The sequence below is a fragment of the Oncorhynchus keta genome, chromosome 33 (assembly GCF_023373465.1).
Source record: "Oncorhynchus keta strain PuntledgeMale-10-30-2019 chromosome 33, Oket_V2, whole genome shotgun sequence".
Lineage (NCBI taxonomy): Eukaryota > Metazoa > Chordata > Actinopteri > Salmoniformes > Salmonidae > Oncorhynchus > Oncorhynchus keta.
In genome coordinates this window covers 21,164,198-21,183,485 of record NC_068453.1, presented here as the reverse complement: position 1 = coordinate 21,183,485, position 19,288 = coordinate 21,164,198, and the positions used below count along the sequence as shown (strand labels likewise).

Below are 19,288 nucleotides of genomic sequence, written 5' to 3'. Positions count from 1 at the left end.
CCTGTTCTCCTAATAAAGTTAAGATATTCAGCCATCCCTTCAACTCCCTGCTGACTCCTGGCCTGTTTCTGCCAATACAAATAGCCGCCGTGCCTCTCACCAGCGCCACTAATTAACGAGTGTGCTGCAGACACCCTCATTAAGGCCTATCTACACCATTACCCAAGCTGCCTTCAACACTAATTGGAGGATTTCAGACATGTCCGTTTAGTGTGCCTCGACGTGGCAGGATTGTGAAGTTCACATATGTTCGCCCACCCATGCTTACCCATCAGCAGAAACCCATACACAGTACACACATACTCATACACCCATACATGGTCAATAGCTGTTTACTGGTCGAGTACACTCTCTCACTGAGGTTTTCTCTTGACGGTTGCTGCCAGTGTGTGTGTCATTCTAGTCTTTCTTGCTCACTTGGCCTGTCCTGTTCCCTCCTAATGCTCTTTAAGATGGCTATATCTTCCTCCAGGCTGGACCAGAGATGACTATCACAACGAAGAGAGAGAGAAGGGAGGGATGGAGAGTCTTTGAATCAATGAGCACCGCCCAGCAACACAGGGATTATTCAGCACACAGCCAGACAGTGATTCATTGGCTAACAGCAAGAGGCGCTAGAGCAGGCTGCCTGCCAAACCAGCACAGTGCTGAACAGCAACAGCCATGTTCACAGCTCTGTCTCCACCAACATGCACCATGCAGAGCTGAGCCAATCCAGAACTGCCCTGTGCCGCTGCAGGAATCCTTGGCCAAACAGAATGGCCCTAGGAGAGAGGAACAGGAAGAGAGAGGGAGGTGGGAGAGACATCCAAATGGCTTATGGGTGAGCAGCCAGGTCAGATCCCAGCGGGGCTATAAGAGGTTAGACACATTTACTAGGGTTGAGTGGTGCTAAGATCACTTTCATTGAGTGAGGGGTTAAGGCTTCACAAAAGTGTGTAGCGAGTCTAAGTAGGGTGCTTAACCTGGATCGGCTCAACGGCTCCATTGACAAAACTAGGCCCTTTTTATTTGGAGTGTGTTTAAAGCGTGCGATTAAAGTGTGATTCTATTATACGAGTAGTAGGGACAATGATTGGGTTGTGAGCTGTAATGTGGATTGAAGCATAGAGTTTTCTCTCTGCACATCGTTTCTACTGTTCCTCAGCTAGATGTGTGTTGGTACTGTATTGAACACGTGAGGGAACATGAAACCAGCATGCAACAAAATCAAAATCAATTTTCATGCGGCAGATATTATTTAAAGTAGCTAACCGTCCCTGCGGGCTTTATGTATATTCATAAGCTATACAAGATTCCATCAAATCGTAGTGTTATCCAAATCTCATTTAAATAATGACATGGCCTGCTGTTAGCCTGGCGGTGTGATATTATAGTGCTCTTCACTGTTGTGAGTGTGTGTGTGCGTGCGTGCGTGCGTGCAGTGTATCTGTGTGTGTGTACGCGTGTGCAGGTGTGTCGCGTCATGTTGGAAGTACCTACATCTCGATAGGGTCTCGTATGGCTCTGATTCAATCAACTCATTAACTGTACGGGGACAGCACTAAGTCCCATTATATGTTACTGATTCTTTTAGCATAGAGCTCTTTCGCCGTAGACAGAAAATATGCCAGCCCTCTCACTGACAGTCACACTTTACATCAGACATTTATCATTTTTATTCTAATCAGGAAGTGATTCAAACCTCAGCCAGCCAATCAATTAATCAAGGTAGAAAAGAAAGTCAGCAGTACTTCAGCCCTCAAGCCCCCAAATTCAGTATCCCTTCCTTAATACAATATACACTACCTGATATCCGGAGGGGCATTAGGACCATGGGTAGGCCCAGTTGTTCAGTGCTCCACCTAGGTTATCGATTAGGTGCCACAGGAAACTGCAGTGGGTCAGCATGGTCTCATTGGAGCAGAAGAGTCACAGTAAAACTGGCGGGCAGCACGGTCCTAATCTCTCTGGTCATTACATTCTCCTGTCTCGCTGCTCTAACATGGTCCTGTCCCGCTGCTCTAACATGGTCCTGTCCCACTGCTCTAACATGGTCCTGTCCCACTGCTCTAACATGGTCCTGTCACGCTGCTCTAACATGGTCCTGTCCCAGTGCTCTAACATGGTCCTGTCTCGCTGCTCTAACATGGTCCTGTCCTGCTGCTCTAACATGGTCCTGTCCCGCTGCTCTAACATGGTCCTGTCCCACTGCTCTAACATGGTCCTGTCCCGCTGCTCTAACATGGTCCTGTCCCGCTGCTCTAACATGGTCCTGTCCCGCTGCTCTAACATGGTCCTGTCCCGCTGCTCTTACATGGTCCTGTCCCGCTGCTCTTACATGGTCCTGTCCCGCTGCTCTAACATGGTCCTGTCCCGCTGCTCTAACTCGGTCCTGTCCCGCTGCTCTATCACGGTCCTACCCCGCTGCTCTTACATGGTCCTGTCCCGCTGCTCTAACATGGTCCTGTCCCGCTGCTCTTACATGGTCCTGTCCCGCTGCTCTAACATGGTCCTGTCCCGCTGCTCTTACATGGTCCTGTCCCGCTGCTCTAACTCGGTCCTGTCCCACTGCTCTTACATGGTCCTGTCCCGCTGCTCTAACTCGGTCCTGTCCCACTGCTCTTACATGGTCCTGTCCCGCTGTTCTAACATGGTCCTGTCCCGCTGCTCTTACATGGCCCTGTCCCGCTGCTCTTACATGGTCCTGTCCCGCTGCTCTTACATGGTCCTGTCCCGCTGCTCTTACATGGCCCTGTCCTGCTGCTCTTACATGGCCCTGTCCCGCTGCTCTTACATGGTCCTGTCCTGCTGCTCTTACATGGTCCTGTCCCACTGCTCTTACATGGTCCTGTCCCACTGCTCTTACATGGTCCTGTCCCACTGCTCTTACATGGTCCTGTCCCACTGCTCTTACATGGTCCTGTCCCGCTGCTCTTACATGGTCCTGTCCCGCTGCTCTTACATGGTCCTGTCCCGCTGCTCTTACATGGTCCTGTCCCACTGCTCAGTGACAAATGACTCACTTCAGACATCTCTACTCTATCAGATCTCCAGGTGGAATGTCATCATTGCAAGTATTATGCACTGTAGGTGGCTTACTGTACTACGAGTACTGATGTGGCGCTAGCTCAGATCCCTGCACTATCTGAACTATAAAATTGGTTCTACTGTACCAGGCAAACTAAATTAAATGCAGCTCCGGTATTAGAACATATTTGACTCAGTAATGTTCTCTGTTATGGGGTCTCACAGGAAGAGAGGCAAGAGTCTGTCACTCTACTATAGGAAAGGGCAACACTGACATCTCTGTCTAACCAAACACCTCCTATGCCTGAGTTAACAATGAATGGATTTCCCCTGTGGAGTACCCTCCATGATGGTTGTTTCTCTGCCTTTCCCAGGGAACACAGGTTGTTCTGTCTTGAAGTAATGCCGCTTGATAGCAGGTCATCATAAGAGTACTTGTTTTGATTGACCTTGTTCTGAGAAAGTGAAGAGTCAGTTTTCATTAAGAAACAGACCTGCCGTCTGAACGCTCTCTCATGTGTCACCCAGTAATGTGGGTTCTTTCTCATCTGTATAAATGTTGTGCCTGTGCTGATAGAGCTGTCCCAAAAAAAATAATTGGATTTGAGAATTGTTAAAGTCGTTCCTGATAAGCTGCTGTAATCCCCCCCATCTATAAACATCTATATTCTAGCTGTGGATCTGTGCAAGGCAAGCTCCAGTCAGATTGATGACTCACTGAGAGAGACTGATAGTTTGCAAATATGTCTTCTCTGTCGCTTCATCTCTCTCCCTTCCTCCATCCTCTACCACCGCCTCTCTTTTGTTGATCACTTTCCATTTCTGCTGTGCCACTCGTTGGTGATGGAGGGCATGTTTACGGTGTGATTGCGCCCTTAAAAAGAGACTAGCGCTGGGAGGCCTCCTGGCATGTAACGCAGGCAGCCACTCGCTAATTCGATCCTCGACGATTTGCATCCACAACGTTCTGTTCCTGGAGGGGATGAAAATTGAATTGAGTAGACAGACAGTCTGTTGTTTGTTTGTTGTTTTTGTTGTTTATTACGTTCCTCCCTGTTTCTCCGGGGGGGCCGATGTGGAGTGAATAGTTTGGGCCGTATGTGTTATGAAGCTGGGTCTTTTGATGTGAGACTGCTGCCTTGCGTTGCATAGCTCTTTGTGTGAACACTGGCGGGGGTGAGTACCGCTGGAATTCCTGCATTCTGTTACACTCTGTTTGTTGTGATCATGTGTTCTAGGCTGAAGTAGAATGTGGAATGTTGTCATTTGCTGAGTAAATGTTGGCTGGGCCTGTTTAAATGGCAGTGATGGTGGTAGGGACTCGCCCTTCCCCTTCGGTGTGGACAGATAGAAGCGTGGTGGTGTATCTTCCACCATATTATTTACAGCGTACAGATGGGTGTATGTTAATGCTCAGGGGATGGGTATATGGGGCGAATTGGGTTCTGTTTTCCCATTGAAAACACATGACCTACTCCTAATACAGTCAATTCATTCAGACTACCCTCCGGCCAAAATCATCCCAAAACGTTGCACATTCACACAGCGCCTCTGGTATGCCTTCAATCAATTAACGAAAGTCACAGTCCATGTTGATATCTTAGAAGTAGACACCTTTAACTGGAATATGAGTATTTACCCGAGAAACAGTTGGAGCCCTCTGGCCTGGCAGTATGTGGTCCAAGCACAGTAGTGTTGTGATATGTCATCACCCCACACACATGCTGTGACTGTTGTGACGACAGTTCCCTGAATGATTCAAACCAAGGCAGAGGTCCATACGACTGCTAGCAAATGATGTAATTAAGTGCATGCAATGACTTGCTGAAACCACTCAATTACAGGACCTACACGGCTCTGTACACTGTAGTGCAGTGAGATTCGGGTCGGGGGTCGGGGGAACTGCAGTAGGGGTTGCAAAATAAAAACATATGTAGAATTATATTTGGAACCAAACGTTTTGAGGACAGATGGTACAATATACAAACGTTTTGAGGACAGATGGTACAATATACAAACGTTTTGAGGACAGATGGTACAATATACAAACGTTTTGAGGACAGATGGTACAATATACAAACGTTTTGAGGACAGATGGTACAATATACAAACGTTTTGAGGACAGATGGTACAATATACAAACGTTTTGAGGACAGATGGTACAATATACAAACGTTTTGAGGACAGATGGTACAATATACAAACGTTTTGAGGACAGATGGTACAATATACAAACGTTTTGAGGACAAACAATATACAAACGTTTTGAGGACAGATGGTACAATATACAAACGTTTTGAGGACAGATGGTACAATATACAAACGTTTTGAGGACAGATGGTACAATATACAAACGTTTTGAGGACAGATGGTACAATATACAAACGTTTTGAGGACAGATGGTACAATATACAAACGTTTTGAGGACAGATGGTACAATATACAAACGTTTTGAGGACAGATGGTACAATATACAAACGTTTTGAGGACAGATGGTACAATATACAAACGTTTTGAGGACAGATGGTACAATATACAAACGTTTTGAGGACAGATGGTACAATATACAAACGTTTTTGAGAAACATAATTTTATTGATTAAATGTATTTATTGGTTTCTTTTCATTTTGATAAGAGATGAAAATGTGATGCATTGAAGGTTATATGTTGATGTAAAAATCTAAATGTACCGATTTTAAAGTTGTGTCATTAGACTTGGGGTGGGGCAGGGTTCTGAGAAATTATTCCGGAAAAAAATGAGGTCCCCAGAATTTTGGCTGAAAACATGGGGATCCCGCTGAAACAGTTTAAATAACACGGCTGTAGTGTATATCTTGAATTGTATCAAATCTACCAGTCTAACATGGAAACTTACCGTGTAGGTTATACTGTATTTGTCCATGGGAAATTGTGTTGAATGGTGAAGCCTCATCACCTATCGAATCATTCTCATCAGTTCAATCCAACTTTAGAGTCAGGGGAGCGTTTGGGGTTTTCTAAGGTTATGACCTATTCTCCTTCTGTGTGAATCCCATTTCTTTCTTTATCAGACTGTCACCTCTGGTGTTTTCCCAAGTGTTGTCCCTGTAAGGCAAATTCAATGACAGAGAATTCTGTTATAAGATCAAGCCTGGATGGTTATCCAAATATTGGTAAAGGCTTCTCCAATATGATCCCCGATCAATTATTTGGGATAATTTAGCAACACATACGGTAATGTATATATACACTGAGTATACCAAACATTAGGAACACCTTCCTAACATTGAGTTGCACCCCCCTTTTGACCTCAGAATAGACTCAATTCGTTGGGGCATGGACTCTACAAGGTGTCGAAAGCGTTCCACACGGATACTGGCCCACGTTGACTCCAATGCTTCCCACGGTTGTGTCATGTTGTCTGGAAGTCCTTTAGGTGGTGGACCATTCTTGATACACACGAGAAACTGTTGAGCGTGAAAAACCCAGCAGTGTTGCAGTTCTTGACACAAACCAGTGCACCTGGCACCTACTACCATATCCTGTTCAAACGTACTTACATCTTGCCCATTCACCCTCTGAATGGTACACATACACCATCCATGTCTCAGTTTTTATTTAACCTGTCTCCTCCCCATCATCTACACTGATTGAAGGGGATTTAACAAGTGACGTCAAATAGGATCCCTATCTTTCACCTGGATTCACCTGGTCAGTCTATGTGATGGAAAGAGCAGGTGTTCTTCATGTGTTGTGCACTGTGGTGGTGGCAGTTTTCAACATCCCCTTGGCTTGGAGACCAACTGTAAGATCCTCTCTGACCCATTGTCTTTCTGGTGCTTCAAGAATCTGCTTCTCAAGGACATTGCATCGCACCACTTGGGGTGGGATTATTTTGCAGCCCTCTCATTGCTTTTAGTGTAAATCTATAATTTTTCCATTGGTTTCTTAATGTTTTATTGCGTTTAAGTTTTGTTATCTTTCTTTAGTTCGTGGAGTAGCCCTCAGACACAGACAGACCAGCTCAGACCTAATGTAATGGCTGCCACTACTCTCTAGGCTAAACATTGTTGTTTTCTCACTATTGCAGGTCACTATTCACCCTGGAAGACCCCTAAACAGGTAAAATGCATTGTCTTCCGAGCCTCAGCTCTCCCATTAATTCTAATTGACTCATTTAGTTAACAAAATGGCTGCACTGTGCATATATGTTGGAGCTGCTCTGATTGACTTTACTACATAACCTTAAATCTATATCTTCTGAACTAGCTGAGAATGACTACTCTATTCTATTCCCTTCCCTTATACTAACTGTAGTGATGTTGTCGTGTCTCGGCTGCTGCTGTATCCTGGCCTTGAGTTGAACCCTTCCTCTTGCCGTCACATGCAGAGGAAAGGGTTAAGTGGCCACTCATAGATATAGAATTACTAGACGCGTCATACCGTGAGCCAGATGGGCCATGATCTAAATAAATCTTGGTCATTCGTGGTGGCGTATGTCTATGCACATGACAGTCTACGTCTATGCAAACTGCTAGACCAGATGCTCTTCTAGTAATGCTATATCTATGGTCCAGATTCTGGGTTGGCATGGTCCCCTCAACATTCCATCCTTCTCTCAGCTCCTCTGTATCCCTGATAGAGAGAGTGAGAGAACCCTTTTCTAACAGTCATACCGAGAAATGATCACTCATCCATTCTTCCCTTCTTCCTTCATCTCCAGGCTGATATTGATCTGCTACTAACTTGGCTATCTTTTCTGATCATCTTTTGTCATAACTATGTTTTCTCAGATGTCATATATGTCAGACAAAATATACAAATGTTGTATTTTTAGTTTTTGTCGAGACAGATTGTACTAACATGTTGAAAGTTGAAACTTTAAAGATGTCTGAGACCTCTTAGACAGCACTCTGTTCAAACCTAGTCTGTCTGTACGTCTGTACGTCTGTACGTCTGTACGTCTGTACGTCTGTACTGGAACCACCAGCTTTCATATGTTCTCATGTTCTGAGCAAGGAACTGAAACGTTAGCTTTCTTACATGGCACATATTGCACTTTTACTTTCTTCTCCAACACTTTGTTTTTGCATTATTTCAACCAAATTGAACATGTTTCATTATTTATTTGAGGCTAAATTGATTTTATTGATGTATTATGTTAAAAATAAGTGTTCATTCAGTATTGTTGTAATTGTCATTATTACAAATACATGTTTAAAAATTGTCCGATTAATCGGCATCGGCTTTATTTGGTCATCCAATAATCGGTATCGGTATCGGCATTGAAAAATCATAATCGGTCCAGCTCTACTCTCAAGCCCTCTCATAGATTTTTCCTCATTGTAGCTCATTTATGTTCTCCTCTTTGTTGAATCTCTCAGTTTCAAACAGATTGATGGTAATTCTGAATCTGAGCTCCCAGAGAAGAAGTGCCTGGGAGTCAGTCAGTCAGTCAGTCAGTCAGTCAGTCGGGCGGGCGGTCCAGCCAGAGCCGCTCTTTCTCTCTCTCTCTCTCTTCCCTAGCGTGTGTTTGTTCCTCCCCACACATTGAGCTATGATGCAGAACAGGCTTCAGAGCACCAGCAGCTGCCAACCGCCCCCAACACAGAGTTCAGAGTTCAGCCCAGGTTTAATTGGATATCATTAGTTCAGGACGATTCTTGTAGCCCAAAGAAGCCCGGCCAAAATATTCCAACATGGATACAAAGTTTAAAAACAGAGACTATGGGAGTTCTGTAAATGTGACTCAAAGTTGGCACAAATACTAATGATGCCCTGCCTTCTGAATTCAGTTTGTAACAGAGCCTGTTCAGATATGAGTATATTCTCATATAGTCATGAGAGTGAAAAACAGAATATACAGAATATATTAGTATGTAGTACGATTGGTGTGAATGCAGAATCAATTTATGGCCGGACCTGAGAGTGTTGTGTGTAGGAAACAGCAGTCTCTAGCCACACACACAGGTCATACAGTCTTAAAGAGCCTGACTGCCCTTGACTAAATGAAGGGGAAAGATTCAATTCAAAACAACTTTATTTATCCCTCTCGGGGCCAGTTAGGAAAGACTGACATACTTCATACTTCACTTAGTACATACAGCGTAATAGATGGAGGGAGAGAGAGACGGAGGAGGAGGAGGAAGTAGGGGAAGTGATAGTGCTATAGTCTGGTCCAGACTTAATAAGATCCCCTGACTGTCACCCTGCCATTACATGGCCAGACACTCAGACATTCCGAAGATCAGTAGCAGAGATGGGTGGAACCACACACAGTGGGAACACTTTGATTTTGCCTTGGTTCGATGGAACTAGATGCCTTGGCAGCATCGATTTATACAGCTCCTGATATCAAACAAGTCATTTTATCGGGTGGTACTAGAGAGAACTATCATTCTCACTGTCATCCTAACATACCAATGTGTCATCTTCACTATCTCATCAACACCACTCTGTTTTCTAAAGACAACTGACATTTGTACAACACAAGAAAGCAGCTCAGCTTGTCAAAATAGGTCATAGTGTGTATCACTTCAAATAAGTGTGGTGCTTATTTCAAATAGGAAGATAAATCATGTTTTTTGCACTTAACCATTTAGCTGCATTGTTTGGTTTTACACCCGCATAAATTACCACTTCTCTCTTTTTTTCTCCTGGACGCACACTGAGTGGTTTGGGATTCAACACTGCTGAGAGTATTTGGGTCCAAATAAACCTGTTTTGACATTAGCACTGCTGGCTTTTCTGCATTGTATTAGAGACACCACAATAGTGTTTTCCACAATAGAGACACCACACATTATCTACCACATCTACATTCCATTTTACTGTAGTTGCAGGACACACACACACACACACACACACACACACACACACACACACGCACACGCACACACACAGGTTCATCAAAGAGATTCTCTGAGGGGGGTGAATGTTGTTTGTTTGCACTCCTCCTATCACCATGCCCCTCTAGCATCCACTACAGTCTATCATAGAATGTCTTGGGCCGTAGCCACTCTACACTGGGCCAGTACCCTCTGTGTGCCCACTTTGACCATTTGCCATCTTCCGACGACGACAGTGGCACACTGACATGTTTAATATGCTCTCTGCCTGCCTCCCTCTTCCTCCCAGCAGCCCTGAACTGGTGTGCCTGTGCTCTCTCTCCTTCTGCATAATTAACACACTGCTTTTCCAGACCTGCTTTAATAAGCCTTGGCATCTTTTATTTCCTTTAAAACGTTTCTTCACCTCCCCTCTCTTCATCTTTGTTGTTGCTTTTAATTAGTCTCCGCCGGCTGGTGCTCATGTTGCTTTGCTGCATTACTACTCCCACTAATATTAGACTGCTGTAGTGAATGACAGAGGTCAATGAAGTCGATGACGTCCTTGAAGGCCTCTGTCCCCACCTGTATACTATGAATAGCTTTGCTACCTGCTCTCACCTCATTTGGTTCGTCTAAGAGGAAGTTGTTAGAGTACCAGGACAGCGCCCCCTTGCATCCCTTAGGGATGTCAGTGCGTAAGGACCGGGTGAGAACCAGGGTAGGGGTGGTGGAGACTGAACCAATGCCCTGATGTCTGATGTGTTTACAGGTGTTGGAGCAGTGGGACGCGGCCCAAGGCCAGGGAGGGGGTCAGGGCAGCCCCCAGACCAGTCTGTCTGCCCCCGTTGTCCCCCACAACGCCCCCTTCCTGACCCGCCACCTTCACAGAGCCTCAGTCCCAGACTCTGCCCTCCCCGAGGGCTTTGATCTGAGCAGGCCCGACCCCTATGATCTCTATGAGAAGTCCAGGGCTATCTATGAGAATAGTAGGCGTAAGTACTGGAAACACACTAGTACAACAACAACAACAACCGCCCCATCATATCTGTCTGGGGTTCCAGGGGTTAATGTTCTTCTGAACAGGTGGACCTATGAAGATGCAGAGAAACACACTCATACACATACACACACACACACACACACCTCATCTCCTGAATGAATCATTGTAGCCCTCGTGAACAGAGTCAGGGCTCCATAGTGCAATATAACAATGGCCTCAGCTCCACCTGTTCTGTTCCTATAGGGACATAGTCTGAGTTGTCTGGGTTCTGTTCCTATAGGGACATAGTCTGGGTTGTCTGGGTTCTGTTCCTATAGGGACATAGTCTGGGTTCTGTTCCTATAGGAACATGGTCTGGGTTCTGTTCCTATAGGGACATAGTCTGGGTTGTTTGGGTTCTGTTCCTATAGGGACATAGTCTGGGTTGTTTCGGTTCTGTTCCTATAGGGACATAGTCTGGGTTCTGTTCCTATAGGGACATAGTCTGGGTTGTTTGGGTTCTGTTCCTATAGGGACATAGTCTGGGTTGTTCGGGTTCTGTTCCTATAGGGACATAGTCTGGGTTGTTTGGGTTCTGTTCCTATAGGGACATAGTCTGGGTTCTGTTCCTATAGGGACATGGTCTGGGTTCTGTTCCTATAGGGACATGGTCTGGGTTCTGTTCCTATAGGGACATAGTCTGGGTTGTTTGGGTTCTGTTCCTATAGAGACATAGTCTGGGTTATCTGGGTCCTGTTCCTATAGGGACATAGTCTGGGTTCTGTTCCTATAGGGCCATGGTCTGGGTTGTCTGGGTTCTGTTCCTATAGGGACATAATCTGGGTTGTCTGGGTTATGTTCCTATAGGGACATAGTCTGGTTTCTGTTCCTATAGGGACATAGTCTGGGTAGTCTGGGTTCTGTTCCTATAGGGACATAGTCTGGGTAGTCTGGGTTCTGTTACTATAGGGACATAGTCTGGGTTGTCTGGGTTCTGTTCCTATAGGGACATGGTCTGGGTTGTCTGGGTTCTGTTCCTATAGGGACATGGTCTGGGTTGTCTGGGTTCTGTTCCTATAGGGACATAATCTGGGTTGTCTGGGTTCTGTTCCTATAGGGACATAGTCTGGGTTGTCTGGGTTCTGTTCCTATAGGGACATGGTCTGGGTTGTCTGGGTTCTGTTCCTATAGGGACATTGTCTGGGTTGTCTGGGTTCTGTTCCTATAGGGACATGGTCTGGGTTGTCTGGGTTCTGTTCCTAAAGGGACATGGTCTGGGTTGTCTTGGTTCTGTTCCTATAGGGACATAGTCTGGGTTGTCTGGGTTCTGTTCCTATAGGGACATAGTCTGGGTTGTCTGGGTCCTGTTCCTATAGGGACATAGTCTGGGTCCTGTTCCTATAGGGACATAGTATGGGTTGTCTGGGTTCTGTTCCTATAGGGACATGGTCTGGGTTGTCTGGGTTCTGCAGAATGAGATGTATTATGTTGTTGTCTGTAGATGTATTTCTGTAAATATTATGAGTATGACAGCGGTTTAAGAGTTTCTACTTTTGTCTTAGTGCTGACAGATGACTTGATGTTGATACATGTGTATTTGGTCTAGACTCCTTCGTTAGGGTCATCTCTGATTATCTCTGCCTCCAGTCGATGTTCTGCCAGAGTGTATAGTCAAATTAGCTTTATTGTTCAGGAACATCTCAGCCAATAACCTGTCTTCTTAGACCGCTGTATACTTTAGGAGCCAACAATTATATTTTAGCCATTAAAGATCCTGTCAGAGGTACAAGCATAGGGATTTCCTTTCAGTTCATTGAGTGTACGACCAAGCTTTTAACTGGGTTGCCAAGATATGCCCTGTAGAAAGATTTGTATGACAGTATACCATTGGTTTTTGACATCAGTAGTCATATCTACTGTATGATTCTGAACATAAAGTGAACTCATCCTTTTGACCAGTGCTAGTGACGGTGCTAGTTTTTGTTAAGTCCGTGCAGCTTGATGTACCATAGAGGCTTCATGATTGACATGCGATGCTCGAGCCGGTAGACATGATATTGCTCTGCTCTGTAGGCTACAGTAGATGCACACTGTGAGGAGAGAGGCGAGCTGTGTGCGCGCTTACGCAACACAACCTTTACTAAAGAGGACAGGGCTGTCGGAAGAACTCCATGTCAAAGCCTTTCAGCGTCTCAGTCAATCTTTCTCTGTAGCTTTTCTCTCTCTCTCTCTCTCCCCCTCTCTCTCTCTCTCTCTCTCTCTCTCAATTCGCTTCGCTTTATTGGCATGACGTAACAATATAAATATTGCCAAAGCTTATTTTGGATATTTACAACATAAAATGAGAATCAAAATTGTCAACGGGACAACAATAACCAAGGGTGAAAATAACCAACACATTGAACACTAACAATAAGCATACAGTAGAGGACATGTGCAGGTTGATTGATTTGGGTCCTTCTGTAGCTCAGTTGGTAGAGCGTGGCGCTTGTAACGCCAGGGTAGTGGGTTCGATTCCCGGGACCACCCATACGTAGAATGTATGCACACATGACTGTAAGTCGCTTTGGATAAAAGCGTCTGCTAAATGGCATATATTATTATTATTTGTCAGACACTGTTCCTCAACTTATGGCAGCAGCAATGTAGTGCGCTGCCAACCCACAGCTCTCTGCATCCTCCCCCAACAGGACGGGTAGCCTTGAAGGGTTGAATAAGGGTTTCACATTTGGGGAAATGATACTCTAATTGTTTTAGATTTTGGACATTTTGTCAGGAAATGCAGCTCCGTCTCAGGTTCTGCTGTTGTGCAGTGGTTGCACAGCCTTTCCTCTACAGGGAGCCAGGTTTTCCTGTGTCTACCCTTCTCAATGGAAAGGCTGTGCTCACTGGGCCTGTACTTTGTCAAGGTTTTTCTAAGGTTTTGATCAGTAACCATGGTCAAATATTTAGCCACGGTGTACTGTCGATTTAGGGCCAGATAGCACTGCATTTTGCTTTGTGTTTGTGCTTGTGTTTCCCAATAAGCAATATAGTTTTGTTTTGACTATGTTGTAATTTGGTTTATTCTGATTGATTGGATGTTCTGGTCCTGAGGCTTCAGTGTGTTAGTAGAACAAGTTTGTGAACTCCAGGACCAGCTGGATGAGGGGACTCTTTTCTTTGCTCAGCTCTTGGCATTGCAGGGCTTGGTAGTGATATGAGAGGGGTTCACCGTATTTGAGATGTTTCCGAAACTTAATTGTTCTTTTTTGAGTTTTTATTATGAGTGTATATTGGCCTAATTCTGCCCTGCATGCATTGTTTGTAGTTTTCCTCTGGACATGTAGGATACTCTTACAGAACTCTGCATGCAGGGTTTCAATGGGGTGTTTGTCCCATTTGATGAAATCTTGTTTTGCAAGTGGACCCCACACCTCACTGCCATAAAGTTCAATTGGTTCAATGACATATTCAATTAGTTTTAGCCAAATTTTAATAGGTATTTCAATATGAATTAGCTTTTTAATTGCGTTAGAATGCCCTGCGTGCTTTCTCTCTCAGTTCATTCACTGCCTCGTTAAGGTGTCCAGTTGAGCTTATTTACAAACCTAAGTAATTGTAGTGTGTGCAGTACTCTATATATGTTGTACCAATTGAGAACTTTGGTGTAATTCCCTGAGAACTGGATCTTCTCTGGAAAATCATTATTTTAGTCTTTTTGGCGTTTACTGCCAGGGCCCAGGTCTGGCAGTACTGCTCTAGCAGGTCCAGGCTCTGTTGTAGGCCATGTGCTGTGGGTGACAGCAGGCATAGGTCATCTGCGAAGAGTAGGCATTTAACTTCTGAATTGTGGAGACTAACACCAGGGGCTGAGGATTTATCTAGAATAGTGGCCAATTCATTGATATAAATATTGAAGAGTGCAGGGCTCAGATTACAACCCTGACGAAGGCCCCGCGCCTGGTTAAAGAATTCTGTTACTTTCTTGTCAATTTTAATGCTGCACGTATTGCCAGTATACATTGATGTAATTATGTCATATGTTTTACACCCTACACCACTTTCAATAACTTTGTAGAACAGTCTTGTATGCCAATTATTTATTTTGGTGGACATGTTTATCTATCAGGGTGTGTATGGTGTAAATATGATCAGTTGTGCGATGTTTTGGTATAAATCCAATTTGGCTTTTACTCAAGACATTGTGCTTTAGTAAGTTTAGAACTTACATTTATAATACTACAGAAAACCTTCCCCAGGTTACTGTTCACACAAATGCCTCTGTAATTGTTAGGGTCAAATTTTTCTCAATTTTTAAAGATTGGGGTTATGAGTCCTTGATTCCAGATGTCAGGGAAATAACCTACACTCAGGTCCTTCTGTAGCTCAGTTGGTAGAGCATGGTGCTTGTAACGCCAGGGTAGTGGGTTCGATTCCCGGGACCACCCATACGTAGAATGTATGCACACATGACTGTAAGTCGCTTTGGATAAAAGCGTCTGCTAAATGGCATATATTATTATTATATTATCAAATTAAACAGTTTTAATATAGCCAATTGAAATTTTGCACTAGTGAGTTTGATCATCTCGTTTAGGATGCCATCAGGTCTGCATGCTTTTTTATATTTGAGAGCCTGAAGTTTCTTAGAGCTCCTGGTCAGTAATTGGGGAGTCCAGTGGGTTTTGATTGTCCTTTATAGCTTTTTCTAATCCATTCAACTTCCCATGAATTTGGCCTTTTTCTGCGTATGTGTCAATTTGAACGGTGTTGTAGAATGTTTTAAAATGGGTTGTCCATACGTCACCATTCTGTATCGCTAATTCCTCTTGTTTAGATTTATTGCCAGAAGTTGTTTGTGTTTATGGACTCCTCAATTAGTGTCAGCTGCTTGCTGCTTTTTTGGTTCTGAGTGTACGTTTATAGTTTTAAAGTCTCACAGTAATGAAGGCGTAATTCACCATTATTTGGGTCTCTGTGCTTATGGTTGGATAGTGTTCTAAGTTTTTTCCTTATAATTTTACAATCTGCATCAAACCAGTTGTCATCTGTGGTCTTATTTGGTTTGTTTGTTATCAATTTCAATTGTGCTTCTTTTGCCATTTGCCTGAATATATAGTTTGTTTTTTACTGCTAGATTGATGCCTTCTTTACAGTGAGTGAATGTGGTATCCAGAAAGTTATCTAAGAGTGTTTGGATATTTTGGTTACAGGTTGCTTTCTGGTATTCTTCTGTGCTGTTTTGGGCCCATCTGTATGAGTTTCTGATGTTGTACAGCTTACTGGGCGGTGTATGTGTGGTTGTTTCCATGTCTGTTCTTTTGAGGAACAACATAATTTGGCTGTGATCAGACAGAGGTGACAGAGCTGAGAGAGAAAATGTCAATGTCTGTGATCATATAGTCTACTGTACTGTGGCCAAGAGGTGAGCAGTAGGTGAATCTCCCCAACGAGTCCTCCCGTAACCTACCATTGACAAAGTACAGACCCAGGTCCCTTCCGTTGTTGTTGACGATGCTGTCACTGTTGTTTCTATGGGGGAGATGAAGACAGTTAGAAACAGTATGGCCTGTAATAAAGCTGTCCCCTCGTGTACTCGTTAGATCAGGTTAGCTGAGCTCGATAGACCTCTCTCTCACTCTCACTCTTTCTTTGTAGCTTTCCTTTCTTTCTCTCTCTCTCTCTCTCTCTCTCTCTCTCTCTCTCTCTCTCTGTAGCTTTCATTTCTCTCCCTCTTTTTCTGTAGCTTTCCTCTCCCTCTCTCTATCTGCTTTTCTCTCTCTTTCTCTCTCCCTCTCTCGGTCTCTTTCTCTCTCCCTCTCTCTCTCTCTCTCTCTCTCTCTTTTTCTGTAGCTTTCCTCTCCGCTCTATCTGCATTTCTCTCTTTCTCTCTCCCCCTCTCGGTCTCTTTCTCTCTCTCTCCCTCTCTCTCTCTCTCTTTTTCTGTAGCTTTCCTCTCCCTCTCTCTATCTGCATTTCTCTCTCTTTCTCTCTCCCTCTCTCGGTCTCTTTCTCTCTCCCTCTCTCTCTCTCTCTCTCTCTCTCTTTTTCTGTAGCTTTCCTCTCCTTCTCTCTATCTGCATTTCTCTCTCTTTCTCTCTCCCTCTCTCTCTCTCTGCTCTCTTCTCTCTGTTTCTTTCTCTCCTTTACTCTCCTTTAGTCCCGTGTTCAGTTTAGTGTTGCTTCCCTTTGTGTAACAAGCCCCCAAAGTGCTGTTCGCTGCTAGGCTACACTTGCAGACTGTTGGTCAGTCAGATTAACAGGGTTGAGGCACAAGGCAACTTTTAGGAACACTTTCCTTGTTTCCTTCAGTGGTGTGAGAGTTCTAGGTCATGAACATTGGTATTTTTCAGTAACCTTATCTAACTAGGACTGTTCTCAATATAGCCGGGAGACCAATGCAGGCTGTTAGAGAAGAAAATGCACCCATACCTCACAACCATAGACAAGTCAGTGTAGCTTCCACTGAATGTTGATAAGGATACAGCTGGAAGATAATCATGCAGCAACAGGAAATAGGTTATAATTCATGGAAAAGAATGTAGGGGTTGATAAAACAATATATATTACAAACTTTAGAAGCCTTTTTAAGCTTGAATACACTACAAGTTTATATTTCCTGCTGTGTAGGAAAATTATCAGCAACAAAAGAGTGATCAAATTAAGATCCTACATCTGTAATTAGATGCCTTTATTCTAGTAGGGAACCAAGAGACCCCATTGCATGTGAGAGAGCTGGAGTTGGATGGAGATTTATGAATTGTGTACTTTATGTAAACTGTAACACAGTCTGGAATATACCAAAATCATCCTCTGGCCAGCAAGGTCATTCTGTCCTTATCTTTTGCCAACATTTATGAGTATTTTTTCCAGCAATCTTATTTAATATAAACTTAAAACACTGTATATGGGTTCCGTGGTAAGACTTTTCAGTCCTTATGTGTCATCCTCCACCTTTATTTCCTCAATTAATTCCTCTGGTATCCCAGCGGACACTGGTCTCCATGATTAAACATGCTGTAAATAGAGCCCATTTCTCATCACAGTCACTTTGACCCGCTCTACTTCATTTCATAGGAAAGGGTTTTCAGGGTAATGAATATCACTATGCCACAAATCATTCTGCTTTCCAATAAAGGCCTGATTGCAGATGAGTTTCTGCTCCCGTAACAAATACTGTAAATAAAAAGATAGCTGTATTACAAGCCCAAAGCACTTCTTTTCCACAGTGTAATGGATGATGTAGGAACTCTGTGCAGACAATATGCTGAGGCAAGTCGTTTTCTGTCTTGCTCTAGTCTCAGTCTTTTTAGTAGTCTGCTCTGAGTGAGACAGTTGTAAGACAGTATGTGTGTTGTATTATTGTTTATGGGTGCTCCCTCAATCTCCCTCTCCCACACAGAGCCAGGCCTGCCACGGACCATCTTTTCTGTGGACCACTCAGGTATGTACGTTGGCCCTGAAGAAGACTGTCCACAGGCAGGAATAGGGATTATTCTAAATGGTCTTTTTTTAATGTATTTTTTAATGAAACCTTTAATTTAATTTGCAATGCATTAAAGGCCCAATACAGCCGTTTTATATCAATATCAAATCATTTCTGGGTAACAAATAAGTGCCTTGCTGTAATAGATTTCCATTAAAATTGGCTTTTTAGCCCAAAAAACAATCTCACGCAAGACTTAAGCAAGAACTGTCTGATTTGAGTGGAGAGGGGAAAACTGATAACTTGCTGTTATTGGCAGAGAAGTTTGGAACTCTCTTTGTTATTGGTCTATTAACCAATTAACCGCATTGATGCCACCATGGAAAGCCGAAACTCCCGCCCATGCAAACCTGCTGATTAGGGTCCTGTGTCGATTCTTTTCAACAAGCAACTACCAGGAAATAACACTGATTTTTTTTTTTTAAATCACACTTTAACAGTGTTAGTTCTATCAGGTGTTGTACAATATTATATAAAACACAGAAATAACAGTGCCTTTAATTTAATGTGTTAACTTCCACAATATGTGATCAACAATCCTCTGGCTTCACATAAATTAGACATTAGACTGAGGCACTCCAAGGTCAACACGTGTCACAGGTGTTGTCTGTTCCTTGACCCCAGGGGCAGAGTACCAGGAGGTGGAGGTCCACCTGAGGAGGCAGAAGTCCGGCTTCGGCTTCCGCATCCTTGGGGGAGACGAGGCGGGTCAGCCTGTGAGTCCGGACACCCGTGAGAAGGCTCGTATGAGATGGGCGTGGAACCCTGTCATTTTCTCCTCTCTAACCCACGACACGCATATCTAACCCTGAACCCTGACTGACTGAGAGACTGGTGATACTGCTGTGGATGGTTACTGGTTAATTGTCTGTAGAGTAACACTCAGCGCAAACATGGAGCCACGTATTTATTCATAAGCACCACTGACATAACAACCACTTATACATGTCATTTCACATACAGTTACTCACTGCATGTTTCTTGTCCACTTGACCATGGCTACATATCGTTTCAATGTAGTCC

At 43.9% G+C, this 19,288-nt stretch overlaps 1 protein-coding gene across 1 annotated transcript in view; it reads left to right on the top strand.

Moving 5' to 3' along the window:
• Positions 1-19,288, top strand: part of LOC118366373 (membrane-associated guanylate kinase, WW and PDZ domain-containing protein 2-like) — a 237,559-nt gene that overhangs the window by 198,838 nt on the left and 19,433 nt on the right. Inside the window, 4 exon segments of the mRNA XM_052491622.1 lie at positions 7,079-7,110; positions 10,588-10,810; positions 18,182-18,223; positions 18,890-19,005. Coding sequence (XP_052347582.1) covers positions 7,079-7,110; positions 10,588-10,810; positions 18,182-18,223; positions 18,890-19,005 — 413 coding nt within the window.